Source organism: Dipodomys ordii, unplaced genomic scaffold, assembly GCF_000151885.1.
Source record: "Dipodomys ordii isolate 6190 unplaced genomic scaffold, Dord_2.0 Scaffold4, whole genome shotgun sequence".
In the NCBI taxonomy this organism is placed as follows: domain Eukaryota; kingdom Metazoa; phylum Chordata; class Mammalia; order Rodentia; family Heteromyidae; genus Dipodomys; species Dipodomys ordii.
In genome coordinates this window covers 36,516,527-36,541,183 of record NW_012267220.1, presented here as the reverse complement: position 1 = coordinate 36,541,183, position 24,657 = coordinate 36,516,527, and the positions used below count along the sequence as shown (strand labels likewise).

General features: G+C 42.7%; 1 protein-coding gene and 1 pseudogene across 2 annotated transcripts in view; one reads left to right on the top strand and one right to left on the bottom strand.

Moving 5' to 3' along the window:
* Plat (plasminogen activator, tissue) overlaps window positions 1–13,059 on the top strand; it is a 28,325-nt gene extending 15,266 nt beyond the window's left edge. The window contains exons 5-15 of one of the 2 annotated variants that reach the window (XM_013026493.1): window positions 959–1,096; window positions 1,753–1,863; window positions 2,147–2,321; window positions 3,352–3,443; window positions 4,806–4,977; window positions 5,540–5,625; window positions 7,444–7,639; window positions 7,727–7,863; window positions 8,004–8,144; window positions 9,703–9,869; window positions 12,196–13,059. In XM_013026493.1, coding sequence (XP_012881947.1) covers window positions 959–1,096; window positions 1,753–1,863; window positions 2,147–2,321; window positions 3,352–3,443; window positions 4,806–4,977; window positions 5,540–5,625; window positions 7,444–7,639; window positions 7,727–7,863; window positions 8,004–8,144; window positions 9,703–9,869; window positions 12,196–12,354 — 1,574 coding nt within the window. In that variant the 3' untranslated portion in view covers window positions 12,355–13,059. Of the gene's footprint in view, window positions 1–958; window positions 1,097–1,752; window positions 1,864–2,146; window positions 2,322–3,351; window positions 3,444–4,802; window positions 4,978–5,539; window positions 5,626–7,443; window positions 7,640–7,726; window positions 7,864–8,003; window positions 8,145–9,702; window positions 9,870–12,195 lie in introns of both variants that reach the window. The other variant, XM_013026485.1, reaches the window with a different exon arrangement.
* On the bottom strand, window positions 11,456–12,187 carry LOC105993295 (annotated as a pseudogene).
* Window positions 13,060–24,657: the final 11,598 nt, after the last annotated feature.

Below are 24,657 nucleotides of genomic sequence, written 5' to 3'. Positions count from 1 at the left end.
GATCACAGTTAAAGCCAGTCTGAGCAGGGAAGTCAATAAGACTCTTATCTCCAATTAACCATCCAAAAACCGAAGTGGTGTGGCTCCAAGTAGTAGAGTGCTAGCCTTGAGCATAAAAGCTCAGGGACAGTGCCTAGGCCCTGAGTTCAAGTCCCAGGACTGACAAAAATAAAAAATGTGCACTATTTAATATTAGATATATATTAATAAATTCTTTCAAAACAAAGCACATCAAGCTGGGAGCTGGTGGCTCATGCCTGTGATCCTAGCTACTCAGGAAGCTGAGATCTGAGGATTGTGGTTCAAAGCCAGCCCGGGCAGGAAAGTCTGTGGGACTCTTGTCTCAAATAAACCACCAGAAAACCAGAAGTGGTGCTGTGGTTCAAGTGGTAGAGAGCTACCACTGCAGCTCTTCAAGAGCTGAAGAGCTGAAGGACAGCACCCAGGCCCAGAGTTCAAGCCCCACAACTGACAAAAAAAAAAAGGCACATCAGAGGAAAATCAATAAAGAGAGTCAGTCATTGGTGATATAACATTAGGCATTCTGACTGGATTATAGCTGCCCCTCAGTGTTGGCAGGTCCTGAGAACATCCTGTCAAAATCCCCACCATGGATGGACAGATTCCTCATCTAAGAGGGTACCGATGTCCTGGATACTTTCAGTCATATCTAGATTACCTATAATACCTAATATAACAAACGTTATAATACCTAATATACATGCAAATAATCATTCTATTGTATTACTTAGGAAATAATGACAAAGAAAAAAGTTAACATGTTAATCAGTGAAGATACATTTCTAACTACATTGTTCACCCACATTTGCTAGAATCTGTGGATACAGAAGGTTCACTGTATATTGAAAGCAAGTGAGACTATTCTCAGTAGGTCCAGCCTTTATTACTATTTTTGTTATATTCTGAAGAGGTCAACTTGGGGTGTCTTGTGTTACAGGGACCTGCAGAGATGAGGAAACACAGATGACTTACGAGCAGCGTGAGTCATGGCTCCGTCCCATGCTCAGGGGCAACCGGGTGGAATATTGCTGGTGCAACAGCGGCAGGTCACAGTGCCACTCAGTGCCTGTCAAAGGTAAGGATCCAGGCCAGGCAGGGTGGTACACACCTGTAATCTCAGTATTTGGGAGATGGGGCCATGAGTATCATGAGCTTAAGGCCAATTTGGGCTACATTAGTGAGATAGTGAGCCTTTGTCACAACCCTTTCCCACTTCCCCCAAGAAAGTATATTGACTTTTCCAAGGCCAGCACTCTATCATATAATCTAAAGCTCAATTTCTGGCTTTTTGCTGGTTAACTGGAGATAAGAGTCTCATAAAACTGTCTCCCTAGGCTGGCTTTGAACAGCGATGCTCAGATCTCAGCCTCCTGAGTATCTGAGATTATAGGCATGAACCACTAGTGCTCAGCTTGTATTGACTTTTCCTTATGCTTTATGCCTGGGTCTCAGCTCATGGCCTGATCTCATCTCCAGTGTGTATATACCTTCAGCAGATGGCAGGCATGTGAGCAAAAGTGAAGGAAGGTATTGGGCTAAAACAGGTGACCATGTGGTGCTGGGCAAATGCTGTAAGCCTCTGTTTCCTCAAATGTACAATGGGGTGATACTTTGTGGCTAGCTGGGACATTCCTTTTGTGTATTACAAACCAGTTGTTTAACATCTTAGTTCACATTATTCTTGGAACTGCTTCCAAAGTAGCCAGGGGTTTCCTCATTTGCACTTGATAGGTTGTACCCAGCCAAGGTGTTTCAACGCGGGAACGTGCTGGCAGGCTCTGTATTTCTCAGACTTTGTGTGCCAGTGCCCTGAAGGCTTTGTTGGGAAGCGCTGTGAAATAGGTGAGTACAAAGGGGTGTCTGTAAGATAAGTTCTGATTGGACCCAGAAAGAAATGGGAGTGTATGGTGGAAGGAGTAGGGAATGGGGACTAAAAAGAGCCTGGGGATCCATAGCATTGGAGCCAGTGGGTGGCACCTGTCTTGGCATTGCTCGTGGGACATCTCTGGCCACCTAGCTCGCTGGCTTCAGCAGCTTCATCAGCCAGTCTGACCCATTGGGCTGAGAGTATGCGGAGCAAAGGGGTCTTGAATGTGAGTTGTCATTATGTCCTGCTGTTAATCAGATACCAGAGCCATATGCTACAAGGGCCAGGGCATCAACTACAGGGGCACATGGAGTACAGCAGAAAGTGGGACCGAGTGCATCAACTGGAACAGCAGTGCACTGGCACTGAAGCCCTATAGTGGGCGGAGGCCGGGAGCCATCAAGCTTGGCCTTGGGAATCACAACTACTGCAGGTGAGAGGCAATTATCCTCCAACATACAACTGGGACAAAGACAGTGTCAGATCATTACAGAGAAACAGAGCCAAGACCACACAGATAGGTGGCAGATGGGTGGGTAGATGGATGGGTGGGTAGATGGATGGGTGGCTTGATGGACAGATAGACAAATAGAAGACAGGTAGGCAGATGATAGGCAGTTAGGTAGCTAGATGGACAGACAGGTTAGAAGACAGAGACTGAGTTGGGGGGACAGACAGAGGCTGATTTTGGGGAGTACTGGTGAAGCTGAAATTCTAGGGCAGGCCAGAAAGCTGAACAGTTGGGCAGGAGTTGGTATTGTAGTCTTGGGGCCAAATTTCTTGTTTTTGTTTTTATTTTTTATTTTTGGTCAGTCATAGGGCTTGAACTCAAGGCCTAGGCACTGTCTCTGAGCTCTTTTTGCTCAAGGCTAGCACTCTACCACTTTATGCCACAGTGCTACTTCCAATTTTCTGGTAGTTAAGCGGTGATGAGAGTCTCATAGACTTTCCTACCTGGGTGGGCTTCAAAACACAATCCTCAGATCTCAGCCTCCTGAGTAGCTAGGATTACAGGTGTGAGCCACCAGTGCCCAGCTATCTTGGTTTTTGCTTGTAAGGCCTAATTAATTGATTGAATGAAGTTCAGACTCATTAGCTAGGATAATAAATACTTAAAGTCAACTGACTGTATATTCTAACCACAGCTATAACACTCCTGCATAGTAGCACCTAAATTAATGTTTGATGACATAAACCTGATGACTGTAGCCTGGTCATGTGAACTCAAAAACTAACTAGTATTGTCCACTGCTGTTAACTTGGCAGCCACGTACATTTCCTTCAACTATACTTAACTTCCAAATACAGAGAATAAGTGAGTCATACTTCTGCATAACATGATGCAAATGTCCCGTGTTCAATCCACAAGGCACTAACCCAGTCTCAGAGGAGAAGACAGTCTTGGATCTAAAGTAGAACTATTCTTTTTAACCCTCCCTGGTCTTCTCTGGTTGATTTTTCAGAAACCCAGACCGAGACTCGAAACCCTGGTGTTATGTCTTTAAGGCGGGGAAGTATATTGCAGAGTTCTGCAGCACACCAGCCTGTTCCAGGGGTAAGTGACAGCCATAGCCAGCCTATCTTCCCCTGTAGTGTCCCTAGGGAAGAAGCACCTGGGAGGACAAGGCAAGAATCTTTCTTCATCTGAGAGGAGCAGCAGGCTGGGGGTGAGTTATCACTTCCTTAGAGGGAGCAGAGGGAAGAATTGAGGAGACATAGGTTCTCCCCGCAGCCTGGTCAGGCTCCTCATCTACAAGGCTAAGAATGGGACTGAATCAGTGCTTTCCAGTTCTTGAGAGTGAATGGGGATTCTTCCCTTGTGGATTAATGGTGTCTCTTTCTTCCTCCATCTCTCAAAACTTGTAATGTGAAATAATTTCCTGTGTTGAAAGAAAAATGCAGGTTTCAAAAGAGCAACCAGTGATTGCTTCACAAATAATTATATTATCGATCCATAGCATGAAACATTTTAAGTTCTAAACACATACCACACTCTCTCTCTCTCTCTCTCACACACACACACACACTCACTCACACACTCCTCTGCAGGTCTCTGGGTAATGCTGATATACCTGTGAGGACAGACATAATAATTCTAATGGGTTCTCCACATCTCTAGACCTCGTCTAAATTAAGAGTAACAGATCTCATCCTCCAGATCCCTTCTATGTCATTTCGGCAGAGGTGGACTTTTTCAGCTTCATGTGGGGAGAAAAGAAGGGGAGGTAGGTGGCACACCACAGGAAACCCCTAATTGCTTTCAAAGCAGCTTCACAAACCATCGCTACCAGTGTTACATGGACTCTATTCCTGTGGAACCTGAGGATATCTGGGAGCTGTTCACAAAGCAGTCAGGCTGCCATAGCTAGTAGAAGCTGGCACCGGAGATGAAATCTATTAGTCAGCCTTGCATCACATCTGAGATAAGCAACTGTTCCCAAGGATTTATTTTGGCCCAGAGTCTTAGGAGTTTAATCCAGGATCACTTGGCCCCATTGCTTTGGGCCTGTGGTGGCATGTCATAGTGAAAGAGTGGCAGGGAATTAACTGGCCACCTCATTACCAGGAAGTAAAAGACAGAGAAGGGAAGAGGCCAGAGCTTCCCTGACCCCTCAGAGCCACACCTCCATGACCTATGACCTCTGACTCAAAAGTTTCTACCTCTTAAAGCTTCTACCACCCCCAGCCACAGATGGAATCCAGCCTCTGACACGTGGGCTCTGGGGGACATTTCTAATCTAAAGTATAACAAAATCTACCTACTGTCTCCATGGATGAAGAAAGAAAAAAAGGGGGACCCTGCAAGCAACACATCCCCTTCATGTTCAACTGACTCCCACGTCCCTCACCAGCAGATCTATTTCTTCTACTTTGCCCACTTTGCCACATAATTGGCTTTGCTTTTTTGTTCCAGAAGTAAGTGAGCACTGTTACACTGGAAGAGGGTTAACCTACCGTGGCACCCACAGCCGTACCACGTCGGGGGCCTCTTGTCTCCCATGGAATTCCATGATCTTGATAGGCAGAAGTTACACAGCATGGAAGAGCAACTCACAGGCCCTGGATCTGGGCAAACATAACTACTGCCGGTACGTAGCCCAGGGTCTGAGGGAGTCCGGGCTTGGCAGAGAGAAGAGCTGGGTATGGAAGGGGAGAAGACTGAATGTTGAATGTTACATGATCAGTCTCACACATGGGAAGGAACCATGGGTGTTATCTAGTCCAATCTATTCACTTGCTACAATAGTCTTGAGAAGCAAAGTACACCTGTTGGGGAACCAAAATCTCAAATTTGAGACATGTGTCCTACAACGAATTCATCTTTCTCTATTCTGTTCACACACAACATTCTATTAGGATGCATGCAGAAAGTTCTTCACAGAACAGCCCCAGTTCCTCTCAGCATTCTTGAGGGATTACTGAATTACTAATAGAAAAACAGATATAAAGGGAAGTCTACTTCCCGGTGTGGGGAACTTACTAGAGTCAAGCTGAGTTTGAGACCTCCATCTCTCCATCCCTCCTTCTTTCCCTTCCTCTCCCCCTCCCAGCTCAATGACACTACTGTAGGTTTAACCCAACCCCTTTTCACTTCCTCCATGGCATGTACTGTGATTGGCAGTGTGACAGAAAACTTCAAACTTTCTATAGGAATCCAGATGGAGATGTGAAGCCCTGGTGCTATGTGCTGAAGGATCGGAAGCTGACATGGGAATACTGCGACCTGCCCCAGTGCTGTGAGTGCGGGCCCCTGCCCTTCTGTGTTGTCGTACTATCTGCTTCCAACTGTCACTACCAGGTACCCAAGGAGGCTAGGCCTTGGTGGGGAGGGGGATTACATTCCGTGACAGAAGCAGTAGGGCAAGTTGGCACTCTTGGTCAGCTGTGTGGAGCTGATGAGGAGAGTCAAAAAGAAAGACAAAGCTGGGTGCCAGTGGCTCAGGAGGCTGAGATCCGACGATTGTGGTTTGAAGGCAGCCAAGACAGGAAGGTCCGTGAGACTCTTATCTCCAATTAGCCACAAAAAGCTGGAAGTGGAGCTGTGGCTCAAGTAGTAAAGCACTAGTCTTCAGTATAAAAGCTTAGGGACAGCACCCAGGCCCAGAGTCCAAGCCCCAGAAACAGCACACACACACAGACACACACAGACACACAGACACACACACCACACACACACACACACACACACACACACACACACACAAAGATAGACAACAATGAAGCAGTTTCTGTTATATTCAGTGGACTCTCAAATGTCCTGTCTTGATGCCAGTGTAGTCATGGCAACAAGAGGAGGAGGAGGAGGAGGTGGGGAAGGAGGTGGAAGAGATCTCTCATATATGGTTCCTTGGACAACAAAGTGCCTTTGCTGCATTTTCCCAGTAACACAATATATCATGGTGAGGGGAGGCTTCCTGCTTCCATTCATCAGCTCTCATGTTCCTGCCAGGCTCTGGGCTCTGAGGGGTGAAGCTGGGCCTCTGACACTAAGGCTTGTACTCTTCCACATTCTTCCTGGCATCCATTTAACACAGAGGAACTGGGTTAAAGATACAGGATAGGAAACTAAGGGAAAATTTGAGTTGGCATGTGTTCTCAGAAAGTCAAAATTTAATTTGGAAATTACCTGAGAATAGATTATCACTTAATTCCTATGAACACACAGATAAGCCAAAATGTTCCTCAAGGAATATAATCTAACTGGAAAGTAAGACTCCCAACCTCAGTCATGTACCATGGGTCTGGAGACAGTTTAGGATAGGGAACTAAGGAAAGCCTTGTAAGTGGGGTTTCACCTGGTCCTAAAGGTCAGTTGAGGCTCAGTAGTTGGAAGAGAAACTGAAAGACCCTTCCCTCCCTCCCTCCCTCCCTCCCTCCCTCCCTCCCTTCCTCCCTCCCTTCCTTCCTTCCTTTCCTTTCTTCCTTCCTTTCCTTCCTGCCTGTCCTTTCCTTTTCTTTCTGTGCCATCACAGGGCTTAAACTCAAAAGCCCGGGCACTGCCCTTAGCTTTTTTGCTCAAAGTTAGTTCTCTACCACTTGAGCTACAGCTCTACTTCCTACTTTGTGGTGGTTAATTAGAGATAAGAGTATTAAACTTTCTTGCCTAAGCTGTCTTTGAACCACAATCATCAGATCTCAACCTCCTGAGTAGCTAGGGTTACAGGTATGAGCCCGTGCCCAGCTTTATTTCATTATTTCTTAGGCCAGGAAAAATGGGGGCAGGAAAATTAGAAGGGATGAAAGATCCCTAGATTGTGAATCAAATAGACCTGGGTTCTAATCCATTTGCCACAGTGACCTTGAACAAAATGTCTCCATCTCTCTGCAATTTAGTGGGGATAAAGATAAAGTATGCACTAACATACCTTATTTAACATAGCCTTCAATGATCAATGTTCTCATGCAAGCTGTGGTTTTGAGACCATTGGAGGCTGTTCTATTGCTCTGTACCAACCTGTGGAAAGACAATGACCCGTCAAAACTTGGGTTTGCAGGAGAAACAAACTCAGCAGGGCAAGTCTGAGTTCCCTTCTCCATTTTCCTTTCCTTTGCAGCCACCTGTGGCCTGAGACAGTACAAGCAGCCTCAGTTCCGCATTGCAGGAGGGCTTTTCACTGACATTTCCTCACACCCATGGCAGGCTGCTATCTTTGTCAAGAACAAGAGGTCCCCAGGAGAGCGGTTCCTGTGTGGGGGTGTGCTGATCAACTCCTGCTGGGTCCTGTCTGCTGCCCACTGCTTTCTGGAGAGGTAGAGGCTTGAAACTAGATGAGTTCCCTTACCCCATTAGAGTAAATCATAACGAAAAGCACTGAAAAGTTTCTCCTCTGCCCTTAGGTTTCCTTATGAGCACCTTACAGTGGTCTTGGGCAGAACATATCGGCTGGTGCCTGGAGAGGAAGAGCAGAACTTTGAAGTAGAAAAATACATTGTCCATAAAAAGTTTGATGATGACACTTATGACAATGACATTGGTAAGAAGTCATTATTCCCTGTTTTCGTTCATGCTCCAGAGCACACATGTGCACTGTTGTCTACACACAGCCCTCCTTCCAAGCTTGATGCCTCTGCTTCCTTTCATATGGCTCGTACTGTCTCCTCTTCTCCCTCACAGCGCTACTGCAGCTGAAGTCCAATTCTGGGCAGTGTGCCCAGGAGAGCAGCTCCGTCCGCCCCATCTGTCTCCCGGACCCCAACCTACAGCTGCCCGACTGGACAGAATGTGAGCTGTCTGGCTATGGCAAGCACGAGGAGTGTAAGTGGAAAGAAGTTTGGTCACATCCTGTTGAGTGCAGGACAGCAGGGGCTGTGGCAGCTGAGCACCTGGAGGGAAAAGGTGCCCACGCTGAGCTGAGCAGAAGTGGGTGAGGCCCACCTCTCCTCAGTAGAGCCCAGCTTTCATCCTCTTGCCTGGCTGGGCAGGGCAGTGCTAAGAGCCTGGGTCCAGGGAAGATCAGAGACAAGGGCTGTGCATTCTCGCAGACTGGAGTTTTTGAACTGAATTCAAATCTCAGTTCTGCATCTGCCCTAGGAATGAGCCTTTGGGGGCTACTTTTTTCTATAATGTTAACAAATGCCTGACATAAACCAGCTTACAAAGAAAGCTGGGTTTTGTCATCCAGTTTCATCCTGTGGTCAGTTAGCATATTGTTTCTGGACCTGTGGCATGTTTCTGTACACTGTCACTATACCAGAGAGTTACTCACTTCATGGTGACCCCAAAACAGAGATAGGAAAAGGAAGAGCAAAAGATCCTAGTTTCCTCTCCAAGACACACCTCCAATGACCTCCCTTCCCACATGGTTCCATCTACAAAGGTTCCGTTACCTCCCCAAAACACCAGTGGCCGATAATCACATCTTCAGCATAGCTCTTAGGAAACACTCAACACTCAAACTATAGCACAAGATATGGAGGTTTTAAAAAATTATGTATATATATATATATTTTCTCTTTTCTTTTTGAAGGGATCTCACAATGTTCCCCTAGGCTAGCCTCAAAGTTGATCTTCCTTCCTCAGTCTCCTGAGTAGCTAAGACTAAGGTTGTGAGCCACTGTGCCTGCTTGGACATGGATCTTTTTATTTGAAACAGTTCTAAGTCTCAGATTACTCACTGCAAAATGTAAGCTGGAACTAGATCCTCAATTAAATTATAAAAATTAAGTGGGATATTTCACAAAACTAGTGAATGGAGTGATTTTGCCCAGGAAACATTTGGCAATGTCTAGAATATGGGATGGTACCTCTCTGGCTGAAAAATTGACACTGGCAGTTAGTGAGCAAGGGCCAGGGCTGTTAGACATTTGTTGCATACAACTAAGAACTATCTGGCACAAACTGTCAATTAGTGCTGTCATTGAAAAACCCTGGGGTGAACCTTAGAAAATTGTTGATTTGCTTGGCGCCAGCGGCTCATGCCTATAATCCTAGCTACTCAGGAAGCTGAAATCTGAGGATCATAGTTCAAAGCCAGCCTAGGCAGGAAGTCCGTGAGACTGTTATCTCCAATAAGCCACCAGAAAACTGGAAGTGGCGCTGTGGCGCAAGTGGTAGAGCGCTTGCCTTGAGCTGAAGAGCTGAGGGACAGTACCTAGGCCCAGAGTTCAAGCCCCATGACCCTCTCTCCCACAAGAAAAAAAAGAATTGATTTTTTTTATGTCAAAACAAAATATTGGCAGTGTCACAGAAGTCAACCTAATAAGTGTAAATACTTGATAAATGTAAGCTGTTATTGGAATATTTGCCTTCTCTTTCCAAAACATGGACAGATAGCTTTCCCTAAAATAACAAGATATGTCCTCCTCTCTTTCAGCTTCTCCTTTCTACTCTGAGCGTCTGAAGGAAGCTCATGTCAGACTGTACCCATCGAGCCGCTGTACATCACAGCATTTGTTCAATAGAACTGTCACAGGAAACATGTTGTGTGCGGGTGACACTCGAAGTGGAGGAAATCAGGCAGTGCTGCACGATGCCTGCCAGGTACACACAGGCCTCTTCCTGGGGGTATGAATGTTCATTGGTCAACAGGTTCTGAACCAAGGAAAAGCCTTAAAGCCAGAATGGAATGGTTTCATCTTAGTTGAGGCCCTGAGCATTCTAGATGCAGCCTCAAAAAAGAAACCAATTGGAGAAAAACTACCTAGACAAGATATTTGAACTGCAGGAAATTTCCCTAATGTCTATACAGGAAACTCCACCTGCAACAGGATTTCCTGCAAACCCAGGCGATACAGTAGTTATTGAGATGCTGGGAAGAACAAAGTAAGAAGTTCTTGACTTCTGTAGGTGTTAGAGAATTGGGAGTTTGCTTTGTAGAAGGACAAGGAAGACTGGCAACTCGTGGGGGAACAGGATATGGGCACACTGTGAGAAATGAGTTTTAAAAGCTGGTGTTCAAGCAAGCAGTGCTGGTGGCTCACTATCTAGAAAAAGAAATTTAGTAGCAGGTTGTGGCAGAGAAGAAAAACTGCCAGGCACCTGTAGCTCACACCTGTAATCCTAGCTACTTAGGTGGCTGAGATCTGCCAGACTGGGCAGGAAAGCCTGTGAGACCCTTATTTCCAATTAACCACCAAAAAGACAGAAATGGATTTGTGATTCAAGTGGTAGAGTACCATCCTGAAGCAAAAGAGCTAAGGGACAGTGCCCAGACCCTTAGCTCAAACCTTAACACTGGCATACACACACACACACAAAGCAGATGTTCATCCTAACATCCTGGGAAGCAGAACAATGTAGGTTCTCTGTGAGTGTGTCCTGTTTAGAGTGAGTACTATTTCATGATTAAGATGACCTTGGAGCATGAAGGATGAACCAACCAGATGACATTAAGAACTAATTGTAGGCCAGGAATTGCTTTTGCTCTGACATCTCGATTCTAGACTCTCCTGTCAGGGCTTGGGGCTGTTGAGAACACCAAGAGGCCCGTCAGGCTCTGGTTAACGGATGGCTTGATGGTCTTGCCGAGTAAAGTACTCATATCCACATTCTTTCCTTGGTTCCTTAGCATTATTTGATCTCTTTTCATATGTGTTCTTTCTAGAAACCTCAACTGTACCACTTAATCACAGTCAAGACAAGCTAGCACACAAAGTGAAACCTTGTTTCACCCAAGTGCTTAAAGTTAAAAACAAAAAATTATTTTGATTCAACACAATAACAGCGAAAAATTACCAAGAGTTTACAAGCTTTTCATGCATCTTCCTACTTACTTTTCATAACCACCTCAGGAGATGGATAATATTATCTCTTAATTTATAATTAAGGAAAACAAAGCACCTGAGGCCCCATAGCTAGTGGTAAAGTTAAAACCATGATGGGTTTTTATGGGCAGTCTTGGGGTTTTAATTCAGGGTTTTCCACTTGCTAGGCCGGTGCTCTACTACTCAAGCCACACCTCCAGCCTTTTATGTTTTCGTTTTAGAATCATGTACTTTTGCCTCAGACCAAAATCCTCCCATCAATGCCTCCTGCATAGTAGGGATCACAAGCACCTACGAACATGCCCAACTTATTTATTAAGATGAAATCTCACTAATATTTCAAACACCATCCTCTCAATTTCCCTCTCCCGAGTAGGTGAAATTATAGGTGGGAGCCACCAAGCCAACTTGTTTTTACAGTTTATTAATCCCTTCATGAAAAATTCGTCATCACCACAGGTTAAGTCATTAAAGGCTCTTTATTCCTTTGGCTGTTATCCAATCTCCAGTTCACATTTTGCCAGATCCAACATAGTCTTGCAGTCCCTCTGACTTTCTTCATTCTGTTTATGTGTTTCTTTTCCTGTTCCCTCGAGGTCTTTTTCTTTTCATACAGGCTATGTCTTGCAAGTCTGTTGTCTGGTCTCATTTTTCTTTGCATAATCCAAGGAATCATAAATCATGCCAAAGCCAGTTGTCTTGCCACCATCAAAATGGATTCTGAATCCAAATACAAAGATGACATCAGGTGTGGTCTTGTACATTTTAACAAGTTTTCCCCAAATTTCTGTCTGTTGCCTTTCCAGGGTGAGGGCCATCAATGACCATCTGCTTCCTCTGAAGTAATTGGTTAGTCATGAACTTCCTGATCCGGATGGTTACTGTGTCATTCATGATGGTGGCAGGCTGTCAGTCAGGGAGGAAAAGAGTATTTGTTTTGTTTTGACACACGGTTTCATTACATAGCTAGGCTAACCTCATACTTGGCATCCGCCTTGCCAGACTACTTTGAAGAATACCATTTTACCACTACAAATAGTAATCCTCATTTCTCCCCCAAATATTCTGCCCTGTTTACAAAAGACATATTCTGTGTTTTGCAGGGTGATTCAGGAGGCCCCCTGGTATGTGAGAAGGATAAGCGCATGACCTTGGTCGGCATCATCAGCTGGGGCCTTGGCTGTGGGCAGAAGGACATCCCAGGGATATACACCAAGGTCACTCATTACCTTGACTGGATTCAAGACAATATTGAGCCATGACTAAGAAAACCTAGTTTCTTGGAACCCAAGGAGATCTTGCCATCCCCCTCTTCAGGAGACCCTGTGCAAGGATCAAGTGCTTCTTCTCCAAGCCAGTTTTCCCAGAAATCACCACACAGTAGCAGGAGAGGAGCCGTAAGAAAGGACAGAGTATATATCTTTCATAGGTACTTTACATTTTGGAAGCTTTCAGAATATATTCTGTTAGATGAGAAGACATCAATAAATGCCCACCCCTCTCAGAAGCCCATTGTATACAGCAGAGTGTAACTAAGGCCTACTCTTTTATTTGGTTGTAAAAAGATTTGGAAATGGGATCCCAAAAATTAAAGCACTCTCAATGGCAAAAATACTAGATAGTTCTGGAAGGAAAGGCTGTAATAAAATGTGTGTTTATAGTCACAAGAGAGATGGACAGAGCTCCAAATAAGAGCTGAACTGGCTGGCCAGTTCATGTTCCCAAACCAAGCATCCTTGAAATCAAGTATTCTTCCAGCTTTCCACTCTACCACTCAGGTGGTAATCTTTGGGTGTACAGTGTAAATCTTTTTTCTTCATAAACTTTATAGTTCGGTAGGAGTATTTTATCATTTTAATAATTGATAAAATAGACTTTATATCGATCCATTTTAGTTTTTACTTTCTGCTACCACAATGTTGTATTATACTGTATTTAAATAAATTCAGATGTATTTTTCACATTTTTCTCAAATTGGAGTGGAATGGTTTTGTTCCATATGCAAGAGTTCCACAGCTTTTTATGTCGCTCACATTCACATTTGAAATGCTTTTTTTCTTCTCCAGCATGCAGGGAGTATCTTTAACACACAGAGAAACTTGAGGTTTCCACAGACTGAGACTAGATTGTGGCAGGTGTAGAAAAAGCAGAACTGAGATCAAGAATTTCACTACTTGAAACTACAAAGACTTGGAGACATGGAGTGCAGGGAGAGAAGTGACCTTCATAAACTGGAGACTCTAAATTAGATTGTGGGGCTCTGAATACGGAACAATTTATACTCAATTCTGTAGGTAACACGGAGCCATTGTGTTGTACGGGGGGGGGGGGGGGGGGGGGGGGGGGGGGGGGGGGGGGGGGGGGGGGGGGGGGGAGAGTGGGAGGAGAGGGGAGGTAAATATCGGACTAAAGGTGCTTAGCAAAAGCAACCGCTTGGTGGCAAGAGAGAACAGAAGTCATGGGACACAAAGTGAAAAGGAGTCCTCGCATAGCAACATCTCATTTGTAGGTCTGCACTGGAGCCATTGTTTGCCATTTGTGTTTCTACATCAAAATTAACTGCTAGTCTTCATATATAGTTACTTAAGTCCTGCTGCTTTTTTTCTCATACAATTTTCCTCAGCCTTTATCACTGATGCCCTTGTTAAAAGAATAAATCTAACAATGCCATGTGTGTGCCTGGGTGTCTGTTGACATTCTTAGGTGAAAGGCCTTTATCTCTTGAGGAACTTCCTAGCTCATCAGTTCTTGGACAAAAAGTTGTATGAGAGAAAATTTCTATAGCCCCAAAGCTTGGTAGGGGGAGAGAATCTTCCCTGTAATGCTGATGTTCCTGTGTTAGTTAAGTCAATGGAGCTTACAGACTTAAATCACAGATTTCTTTTTCTTTGATGGTACTGGGGATTGAACTCAGACCCTCAAACTGGCTAGGCAAGCACTCTACCACTTGAGCCAAGTCAGTCCCTTTACTTTCAGTTTGTTTTTCAGACAGGGTCTTGAACTTTTGCCTTGAACCAGTTTCAGACCACAATCCTACTTGTACTATGGAGGAGCTGGAATTACAAGTGTGCACCACTGGTCCTTTAAAATAAAAAAAAATGGGGGGAGGTGGGGGGAGGATGGGAAGGGATGGGAAGGAGAAACAAAGGAGGAGGCTACAATGTTTGATAAGAAATGTACTCATTATCTTGCCCATGTAATTGTAACCCCTCTGTACAGTATCTTCACAATTAAAAAAAAAGAAAAAGAAATAAAATAAAAATCTTGATTTCATACAATCTGCTTAGGTTCTAAAAGAATTTTAGACAGAAACTAGCACAGCTGTTTCCAAACACCACTGTTTGAGGACGGTAAGAAGCAGGACTCACCCCTCCCCCTCCACAACAAGCTTTCCTTCAGACAGTGGGGTTAATGAGATGAGGCAAAGCAGAAAGGCCTCCAGAGATGGAAATATAGAGTCAAAAGGACCCAGCATTCCACAGTGGAGTCTTGGAAACTTCAGACCAGATGAGGACAATTGCTCGGATCAGGCCACTGCCTGAGTTACAGGGCAAAAGGCCCAGCCCAGCTAGACAGTTATTTGAATCACACTGAAATATCAAAGGACAACACACCACTATCCAGTATGGATTAGGAAATTTAGGCTTAAATGCCTGGAACTTGTCAGGGAAAGAGAAAGGATCTAAGAGTAAATTAAGCATTTTTTTAAATTGGCCCTGGCTGATTATTTTTTGCCAGTCATGGGGCCTGAACTCTGGGCCTGGGCGCTGTCCTTCAGCTCTTCAGCTCAAGGCTAGCGCTCTACCACTGGAGCCACAGCACCACTTCTGGCTTTTTCTGTTTATGTGGTGCTGAGGAATGAAACCCAGGGCCTCACGCTTGCAAGGCATGCACTCTACCACTGAGCTACCTTCCCAGCCCGGCCCTGGCTGATTTATAAAACAAGGAAATGCCAACAGATCCAGAGAGGAATGAAGCCCAGTAACTGCAGTTCTTTTCAATGGGTAAGACAGAGGAACAAACAGATGGTTCCAGTTGGAGTGCTACTCATGCCTGTTTGTCAGAAAGTGTCAAGACCTTTTGGCCCCATATTTAAACATTGAAGACTCATACAATCCCAGTATTTACAGCCTTGGAGAAAGCTGTAGTTTCCAATTAAGTTCACTTAAAAAAAATCTAATCATTGAGCCAGGCACCGGTAGCTACTCAAGAGGCTGAGATCTGAGGATCGCAGTTCAAAGCCGGCCCAAGCAGGAAAGTTCAAGAGACTCTTCAATAAACCAGAAGTAGCGCTGTGGCTCAACTGGTAGAGTGCTAGCTTTGTGCTGAAGAGCAGAGGGACAGCCCCCAGGCCCAGAGTTCAAGCCCCATGACTGACCAAAAACAAAAACAAAAAAATCTAATCATTGCAAATGGATGGGCACTGTGGCTCATGCCTGTAATCCTAGCTACTTACGAGACTGAGCTGAGGATTGTGGTAACAGCATTCGGGTTGGTTAATCTTCAGTTTACCAACAAAAAGTTTATGTGGATCTGTGGCTCAGGTGGTAGAGTGCTAGCCTTGAACACAAAAGCTAAGGAATGGTATCTAAGCCCTGAGTTCAAGCCTCAGGACCCATGTGTACACACAGACACACACATACATACACAATAACTCAAGCCTAACTAACCCTTGCTAACATTGGTACTGATGGCACCTAGTCACCACCTACTGGCCACAGAGGAAAGTACAAGTACTTACATTTCCTGTCAGGCTAGACCAACCATACCCAGTCAGCCTGATGGACACTTGGAGTAAAGGTACCTTGCTGCCATTTGTTTTTCAGGTGTTCTGCTGAAGCCTGTAAAGGGTCAATACTTCATGGTGCAGCACATCAGCCACTGGAACACATGCTCTACTAATGTCTTCCACCCACAAAGTTGATGCCTTTGGCATGCTAAGTAAACACTCATAACATTTTGGCATTAACTTTTTTATAGCTTGTAGGGTAAAAACAAAGCTGCTAGGTTTTTTTTTCTTTATAATTTTTAGATAAATGTTTTGTTCTAACTGTAGATCTAATGTATGGTTTGCCTTATTAATCTGACAACTTTTGCTTTGTTAGAGGGATAACTTCTTTTTAGCATACCACATTGCTTTGGAGCCTTATTAAGTAATGGTTACTTGAACACAAGCACTGTCATACTGTAACAGTTAATCTGATAACCAAGACAGCGACTTAATGACTATTAGGAAACACCAGCGTGAAACACGGGGAAAAAGGTTGATTTACATCCAGGGCAAGAAGGTGAAGAATGTAACAGGAAAGGACACCATGGGACAGTGAAAGATTTCACCGAGTGGAAGATGGTAGATTAGAAGCATCCACCATTTGGACTCTGTGAATAAGAAGAGTCAGGTAACATAGAAATAATTACCTTCTGTAGAGAGAAAGAAAAAGAGCATCGAGAACTATGAAAGGCAAGAGGATGGGAGAAAAGCAAAAAGAAACCACGGCAACAGAGAAAAGCAACAAGAAGTTTCAAGCTTGTCCCTGGCTTCCTGAAAGGTCGAGGGGAAGATGAAAACACCATCACCAGACAAACAGCCCTCATAACAGATTGCCAACTTTAGCTATAAGATCACATGTCCTAAAAGCTATAAGATCACATGAGAGGATGTGTGACATAGTGACTGCTGCAGTGTAGAAGGCTAGCCTGGGAAAAGGCATATTCTATTCCTTACCTCGTCTCAGTGGGTGACAGAAAGCCATCATCTTGAGAGAAGCCTTATTGTTTTAAGACTTAGACACTTTGGAGCTGGAAAACAATGGATTTTCATAGCTCAAGGGTCTAAGATAAATGTCATGGAGCCTGAAAGGAAGATGGCCATAAGCAATGAATGTGGCCCCGAACATTTCAAGCTATGGGGAACTGCACTGGCAGTGTGCAGGAGATGGCAGTGGTAGTCAGGGTACTTGATGGTTAGAAGTCTCACTCTCCAGGACCAGGAAGGAGTTCCACTGGCTGAGGCCTGACAAAAAACTGAGCCTGACTTATGGTTCCGTTTCTGGGGCCTGCCTCCTGACAATGCGTTGCCTGCTGGGTGGACCAGAGCCTTGCATTCAGATCCTCCAAGAAAGGAAGATCCCACTATTCGGGAAGGTGAATCGTCAGGTAGGGCCTGAAAGCATGAGACTTGCATTTGCTAACAATTAGGACTGAGGGCTCAAGTCCAGACTCTCTGAACCACAAACCTAAACACTGAGACCAGCCAACAGGGCAACTAGATTCCTCAGTCCTTCCCAAGCCAGTACTGAACTCAGTGCTCTGTTTGTTCCGCCCATTCTCTGACATAGCTGAGGGTCACCTCAAGACTTAACTGCTTGCTGCCTTGGTGAAAAAACTGTGGGCCCATGAAGTAAGTGAGAGCTTGTCCAGCCCACAGGCCCAGAACCAACAGGAACCCCAATACACAAAGAAGGGAGGTCTCATATAATGAAAACAATCGAGAAACAGACAACTAGTCCTGCACAAAAGACTCTTGCTAGTTAACCTTCATCTAAGCAGTGCTGAGGATCAGGCCTGATGTCCCTAGTACTAGGCAAATGCTTGGCTACTGAATCATAGCCCTCACTTTAGTGGTAAGAAATAAGATTCAATCAATATATTATTTTGCTTTCAGTTGGAGAATACAAGTGACTAAACCTCCAACCAGATGCATAAATCCCAACAGAGAAATAAAAGTTATTGAAGAAAACAAGGCAAAATATCCCCAGCAAAAAACAATTCCACAATAAAGGTTTTGAATGATAGTAAAGCAGGTGACTTTTCAAACAATAAACTCAACAATGATAAGAACAACCAATGAGGGCTGGGAAGGTGGCTCAGTGGTAGAGCGCTTGCCTTGCATGCCTGAAGCCCTGGGTTCAATTCCTCAGCACCATATTAGCAAAAAGAAAAAAGCTGGAAGTGGCGCGTGGCTCAAGTGGTAGAGTGCTAGTCTTGAGCTGAAGAGCTGAGGGACGGTGCCCAGGCCCAGAGTTCAGGCCCTACAACCGGACCAAAAAAAACAAAACAAAAAAAAACAACCAATGAAACTTCAAATAGCATGTATAAGCACATGAATTAAAATAGAACATAAATATACAGTGGAATAAACTCAATGAGAATTCAAATAAACAGCCAAATAAAATAAGGAAGATAATAGAGGATATGAAGGAATTTATTAAGATACAGAAATCCTAAAAAAATTGAATTTCTGATATTGAAAGGCTTAGTAACTCAAAAACTCAAAATGAAAGCCTTACTAAGAGTATGGAATAAACTGAAAGTAGAGGATCAGTGATTAAAGATAAAGTAGCAGAATAGATAAATCTTGTAAAGACAAAAAATACTAAGACACTACAAACAGAACATGTAAGACCTCTGGGACACTAAAAACAGACTTACAAATCAATGATAAAGGCGAGGGAGAAGAGAGAGAAGCAACAGAAAACACAATAGAATAATTGCAATATTAAGGTCATCCAGGTAGAGAAAGCTCTCAGAACACCAAAAAGGTAACATCCTAAAAGATACACCCCTAGACATATTAAGTAAAAGTACCAAATACACAGAATACAGAAAAAAATATTGAAAGCTGCAAAAGAAAAGTAACAAATCACAAAGGTAAACTCATCAGAATAACAGCTTTTTCAAGAGAAACTCTAAAAGCAAGAAGGCCATGTAATGATGATATCTAGTATCATTTGGCTATCCAATAAAGATATTCTCAGCACTGCAAGATGCTTAAAGAATCTTATACGGAGAAGAGGAAGATAATGTAACCAGGAAAATATAAGAAAGAATGAATTCTACTAGATAAGTAAGTTGACAAGTGAGGATTAGATTAGTGCAAACACAACAAAACGATATGAAATACTACATATTGCACCTTTTGATTATTAAAATTTAATGTTAAAATTATCTCAATTATCCAATCAAAAGACAAGAGAATGAGGCTTAGATATGGCTCAAGTGGTAGAGCTTACCTAGCAAGCACAATATTCTGGGTTTAAGCTCCAGTACCAGGAGAGAAAGAGAGAGACAGAGAGACAGAGAGAGACACAGACACACAGAGAGAGACAGAGACACAGAGAGTAGACAGAGACAGATAGAGACAGGCTGACAGACAGAGAGAGAAGGGGACAGAGAGACAAGTAGGTTGGATTAAAAAGCAAGACCCTATCCTTTGTGCTCTACAATAAACTCAACTCACTAACAAAGACAGGGTATTAGGGTGAAAAAGATAGAAAAAGGGTTTCAAGGCAAATGGATCTCCAAAGCAGGCACGAGTAGTTATAATATTTGAGTATATGTCAGGCTTCAAACCAAATTAGTCAGAAAGGACAAAAAAGATCACTTCATATTAATAAAGTAACAATCCATCAAGTAGTACTAATAATTTTTAACATATACACACCAAATATTGATGGATCCAATTACAAATGAACATTACTGGATTTATAAGCACAGATAATAGTGGGAGACTTCAGAATTTCTCTCACCAACAGATGAGACATCCAGACAAGAAAAAGAAAAACAACTTCAGAATTAGTAAACACTACAGACCAAGTGAATCTGACAGACATCCAACAGCAAAATATACACTTATACCTCATATTTTAGAACATAAAGTAAATCTTAATAAATATAAGAGAATTCAAATAACCACTGTTTTCTAACAGGACACAACAGAATCAAACTAGAAATCAACAACAAAAGAAGATACAGGTAATATTTAAGCCTATGGAGACCAAAACACAAAGACCTGAATTAAAGAGGCTGATGATGTACTCTAAGTTCCAAACAAGAACAAGCCAAACTCAAAATTAGTGGGAAGAAATAAGCAAGTTTAATGAAAAAAGTTAGTGAGACAGAGATTTTAAAACAATACAAAAAATCAATAAAACAAAAAGTTAAGTCTTTGGAAAGATATGTATGATTGCAAAACTGACCAAAAAGAGAGAAAAGACCAAAATTAATAAAATTAGAAATGAAAATGTGGATATTACAGAAAAGATGAATGAAATCCAGAGGATCTGGAGAAAATACTTCAAAAACTCATATTCTAGTAAAGTAGAACATTAGAAGAAATGGATAAAATTCTAGGTACATTTGACCTACCAAAACTGAAACTAGAGAATTAAGCTATTTAAACAGCAATGAGATTGAAGCATTAATAAGAGTCTCCCAACAAAGAAGAACTCAGGACCAGATATATTCACAGGTCAATTCTAGCAGACCTTTATTAATAAAGAATTAACACCAGTGTTCCTCAATTTCATGAAGCAGAAAGGGAAGAAATGCTACTAAACTCATTCTATGAAGCCAATGTTACCAAACTCAGAAAACATTCCTTGATGAACATAGATGTAAAAATTCTCAACAAAATAATTGCAAATCAAACTTAACATACATAAAAGGGTTTTTATACCATAGCCAAGCATAGTGGCTCATACCAGTGATCTTTAGAAAACTGAAAGTCAAATGGCTGAAATAGAGAGGATTGAGATTTGAGGCCAGTCTAGGCAAAAAAAAAAAATCCATAAACCTTTTCATAAACAATTGCATATGCGTCATCCCAGCTATATCAGGACATATATAATTGGAGGATTACAGTCCAGGAGCAAGCCTGGCCAAAAAAATAGCAAGACCCTATTACAGAATAGCCAACATGAAAAAGGGCTGGAGGGGTCAGGTACCATCTAGCAAATGCAAGGCCCTAAGTTTAAAACCTAGTAATGTCGAAACAAAACCAAAACAAAGATCAAACATCCTGATCAAATTCATTTCAATTCCACAGATGCAAGGATGACTGAACATATGAAAATCATCAGTGCAACAAAAAATAAAATCAAGGGCAAAAATCACTTGGTCATTCAATAGGTGCTGAAAGGCCTTTGACAAAAGTCATTGTCTTGCTGGGTGTTCCTGGATCATGCTGTAATCCTAGCTACTTGGGAAGCTGAGATTGAGAGGATCATGGTTTAGACAACCATGTTCAGGTAAATTGAGATCCTTTTATTTTCTTCTAGCCGATGGATATTTAATTTTATAGTAATAATGAAAATGAAAATACATTATTGATAATTTCGCCAAAAAAGATGCTTAAAGAATGGAATATCACTGAGAAGGCAAATGTGACATAATCCATAATAGCAACGCCTTTTGCTTGCTTCCAAAAAGGGACATTTTCTGGCTTCCTCTTCCCTCCCCACCATCTTGTCAAGGCAGCTTCTTGTCATCATTAGGCCCTGACTCCAACATCACTTGTTTCAAAAAGCCCTTCAGCTGGGGCTACAGTCATCTGCAAGTTTGGGCTGGGCAGGCGATTCACTTCTCAGTGCTCACTCATATGGCACCAAGCTGATACTGCTATTGGTTGCAGGCAGAAACCAGAAGACCAGGACAAGGAATGCAATCTCTTTAGACATCTGTCCTTGGGAGTCACAATAGTTGAGATCCCTTTTCAATGAAGAGCTGGACAAAAGTGATAAGCATCTGTTAGCTACAATGGGAAGTCTAACAGAGCCCAATGCTGCCCTGGGATGTAAAAACAGGGCTGGAGGCATGGCTCAGCAGTAAGAACACCTTTCTAGCACACAGAGTGTTTGCCTAGCAAGCACTTCACCCTAGTACCACCAAAAACATTTAAAACATCTTTTCATGATAAAATCACTGAATAAACTAGGACTAGAAGAACATTTCTCAACATCATAAAGGCTATCTAGAAAAACCTATAGCCAACATCACACAAAATGGGAGGAAAACTAAATTCATTTCCTTTAAAGTCAAGGATGTCTTCTCTCCCCACTCTTACCTAATGTTTCTACATCTAGTCAGAGCACTAAGGTGAGAGGAAGAAATAAAAGGAATTCAAAAGGGAAAGAAGTCAAATTATCCCTATTTGTAGATGATCTGATCATATACTTAAAAGACCCCAGAGATTCTACCAAAAACAAAACAAAACCTTGCAGATCAGATAAACACTTTTGGCAATGCAGTAGGATACAAAATTAACCTAACAATGAATAGGCTAAGAAATCAGGAAACCATTCCATTTATAATAGCCTAAATAAAAAAAAAAACCTGAGAAATAAACTACAATGAAAACCATAAAACTTTCAAGGAACTGAAGGCACCGGAAGATGGGAAAATTTTCCCTGTTCATAGATTGGCAAAATTAATATTGTAAAAATGGCCACACTACCAAGAGCAATCTACAGATTCAATACAATCTCTATAAAAATTCCAATGTCATCCTTCAAAGAAATGGGGAAAAAAATCAGTCCTAGGGCTGGGAAGGTGGCTCAGTGGTAGAGCGTTTGCCTTGCATGCATGAGGCCCTGGGTTCAATTCCTCAGCACCACATAAGCAGAAAAAAAAGCCGGAAGTGGTGTTATGGCTCAAAGTGGTGGAATACTAGCCTTGCGCAAAGAGTTCAGGGATAGTACCCAGGCCCTGAGTTCAAGCCCCAGAACAACAGGAAAACAAAACAAAACAAACAGCATGATGCTGACACAAAATGACACATGAAGACCAATGGGACAGAAGACTCAGAAACAAACACACAGCTACAGTCACCTTAATTTCTATAGAAGTGAAAAAAAACACACACTGAAGACTGTCTCTTCAACAAATGGTGCTGGAAAAACTGGTATCTAGATGCAGAAGACTGTCTCACCCTATAAAAAAAAAAACAATTCAAAATGAATCAAATTTCTTTTTTTTGGGGCGGGGGGGTCCGGTTGTGGGACCTGAACTCTGGGCCTGGGCGCTGTCCCTCAGCTCTTCAGCTCAAGGCTAGCGCTCTACCACTTGAGCCACAGCACCACTTCTGGCTTTTTTCCTTTTTGCTTATGTGGTGCTGAGGAATCGAACCCAGGGCCTCAGGCATGCAAGGCAAGCACTCTACCACCAGAATGGAGACAACCCACAGGAAGGGAGAAAATATTTTCTAGCTGTTAAACAGATAAAGTATTAATATCCAGAATATACAAGGAGCTTAAAAATTAAACAACAAACGAATAATCTCATTACAAAATAAGAAAATGAATTGGACAGTCTTCAGTACAAATAGTAAATACATACATGAAAGAAAACATCCTTAGGTACAGAGGGAATGTAAAACTACACTGAGATTCCATCTGAGTAAGAATGTCTATCCTCAAGAAAAAAATGCTGGCGAGAATGTAAAAGAATCTTCATACACAGTTGGTAGGAAAGTAAACCAGTGAAATTAATATGGAAATCAGTATAGAGGTTTCTAAAAATAGACCTACATTATGACCCTACCTTTCCTGGGCATGTATTCAAAGGAAAGTACATGTTTAGAGAAGCACTTCACAAAAGCCAACTGTATAATCTGCTTAGGCACTACAAACAGCAAATGGATACAGAAAATATATGAATGCACCATGGATTTTTTTTTGTCAGTTGTGGGGCCTGCACTCTGGGCCTGGGTGCTGTCCCTCAGCTCTTCAGCTCAAGGCTAGCACTCAACCACTTGAGCCACAGTGCCACTTCTGGCTTTTTTTGCTTATGTGGTACTGAGGAATTGAACCCAGGGCTTCATGCATGCAAGGCAAGCGCTCTACCACTGAGCCACCTTCCCAGCCCCACCATAGATTATTATTCAGCCATAAAGAATAAAATTTTGCCATCTACAGGAAAATGGATAGAATTGGAGACCATCACGTTGAGCAAGACAAGCCACAATCAAAAGGCCTAACATCGCTGGATGCCAGTAACTCATTCCTAAAATCCTAGCTGCTCAAGAAGTAGAGATGAAGAGAATCACAGTTCAAAGCCATCCAAGCCAAAAAGTTTACTCATTGTTGGAGACCTTCCCATATCAAATAACTGAGCACAGTGGTGCATGTCTGTCATTTCAGCTACTGTGGGAAGTATAAATAAGAGGACTGTAGTCCAGGTGAGCCTGGGCAAAACGCAAGACCCTATCTCAAAAATAACTACAGCAATAGCTACACACACACACACACACACACACACACACACGCGCGCGCGCACACACACACACACACAGAGTGAGAGTTAAAAATAGGGGACGAACTTATTCAAAATACATTATACATTTATGGAATTTTTGCAGTGAAACTGCTAACGCATGCTAACAAAAAACAGGAAAACAAGCAAAAACTTTTCATTAAACTACTCTGAATGGTTTATCACTTAGAACTGGGAAATGCAAAGCTGAAGGTAAGTGGGAACCTCAGTACTATTAAAAGAAGCAATAGTATTAACTACCACTTGAGCTCCTAGAAAGGATATCGTTTCAGTTATGCAGTGTCTGTGTGCACACTTCCATGCTGATGGGGAGCCTCATCTCCAACACATGACTGCTACAATAAAAATGTCTGGTACCTTGCAGCTCAGTTTCCTGCCTAACCAACCTGAGAAGTTGGGAGAACAGGGAAAGTTTTAGAATAAACACTGGCAGCTTTAATGACTTTTGTGATCTGAACCATAGTTTCTACCACCTTAGAAATGACAGAAACACTAACATTCCCCATCTTCCAGAG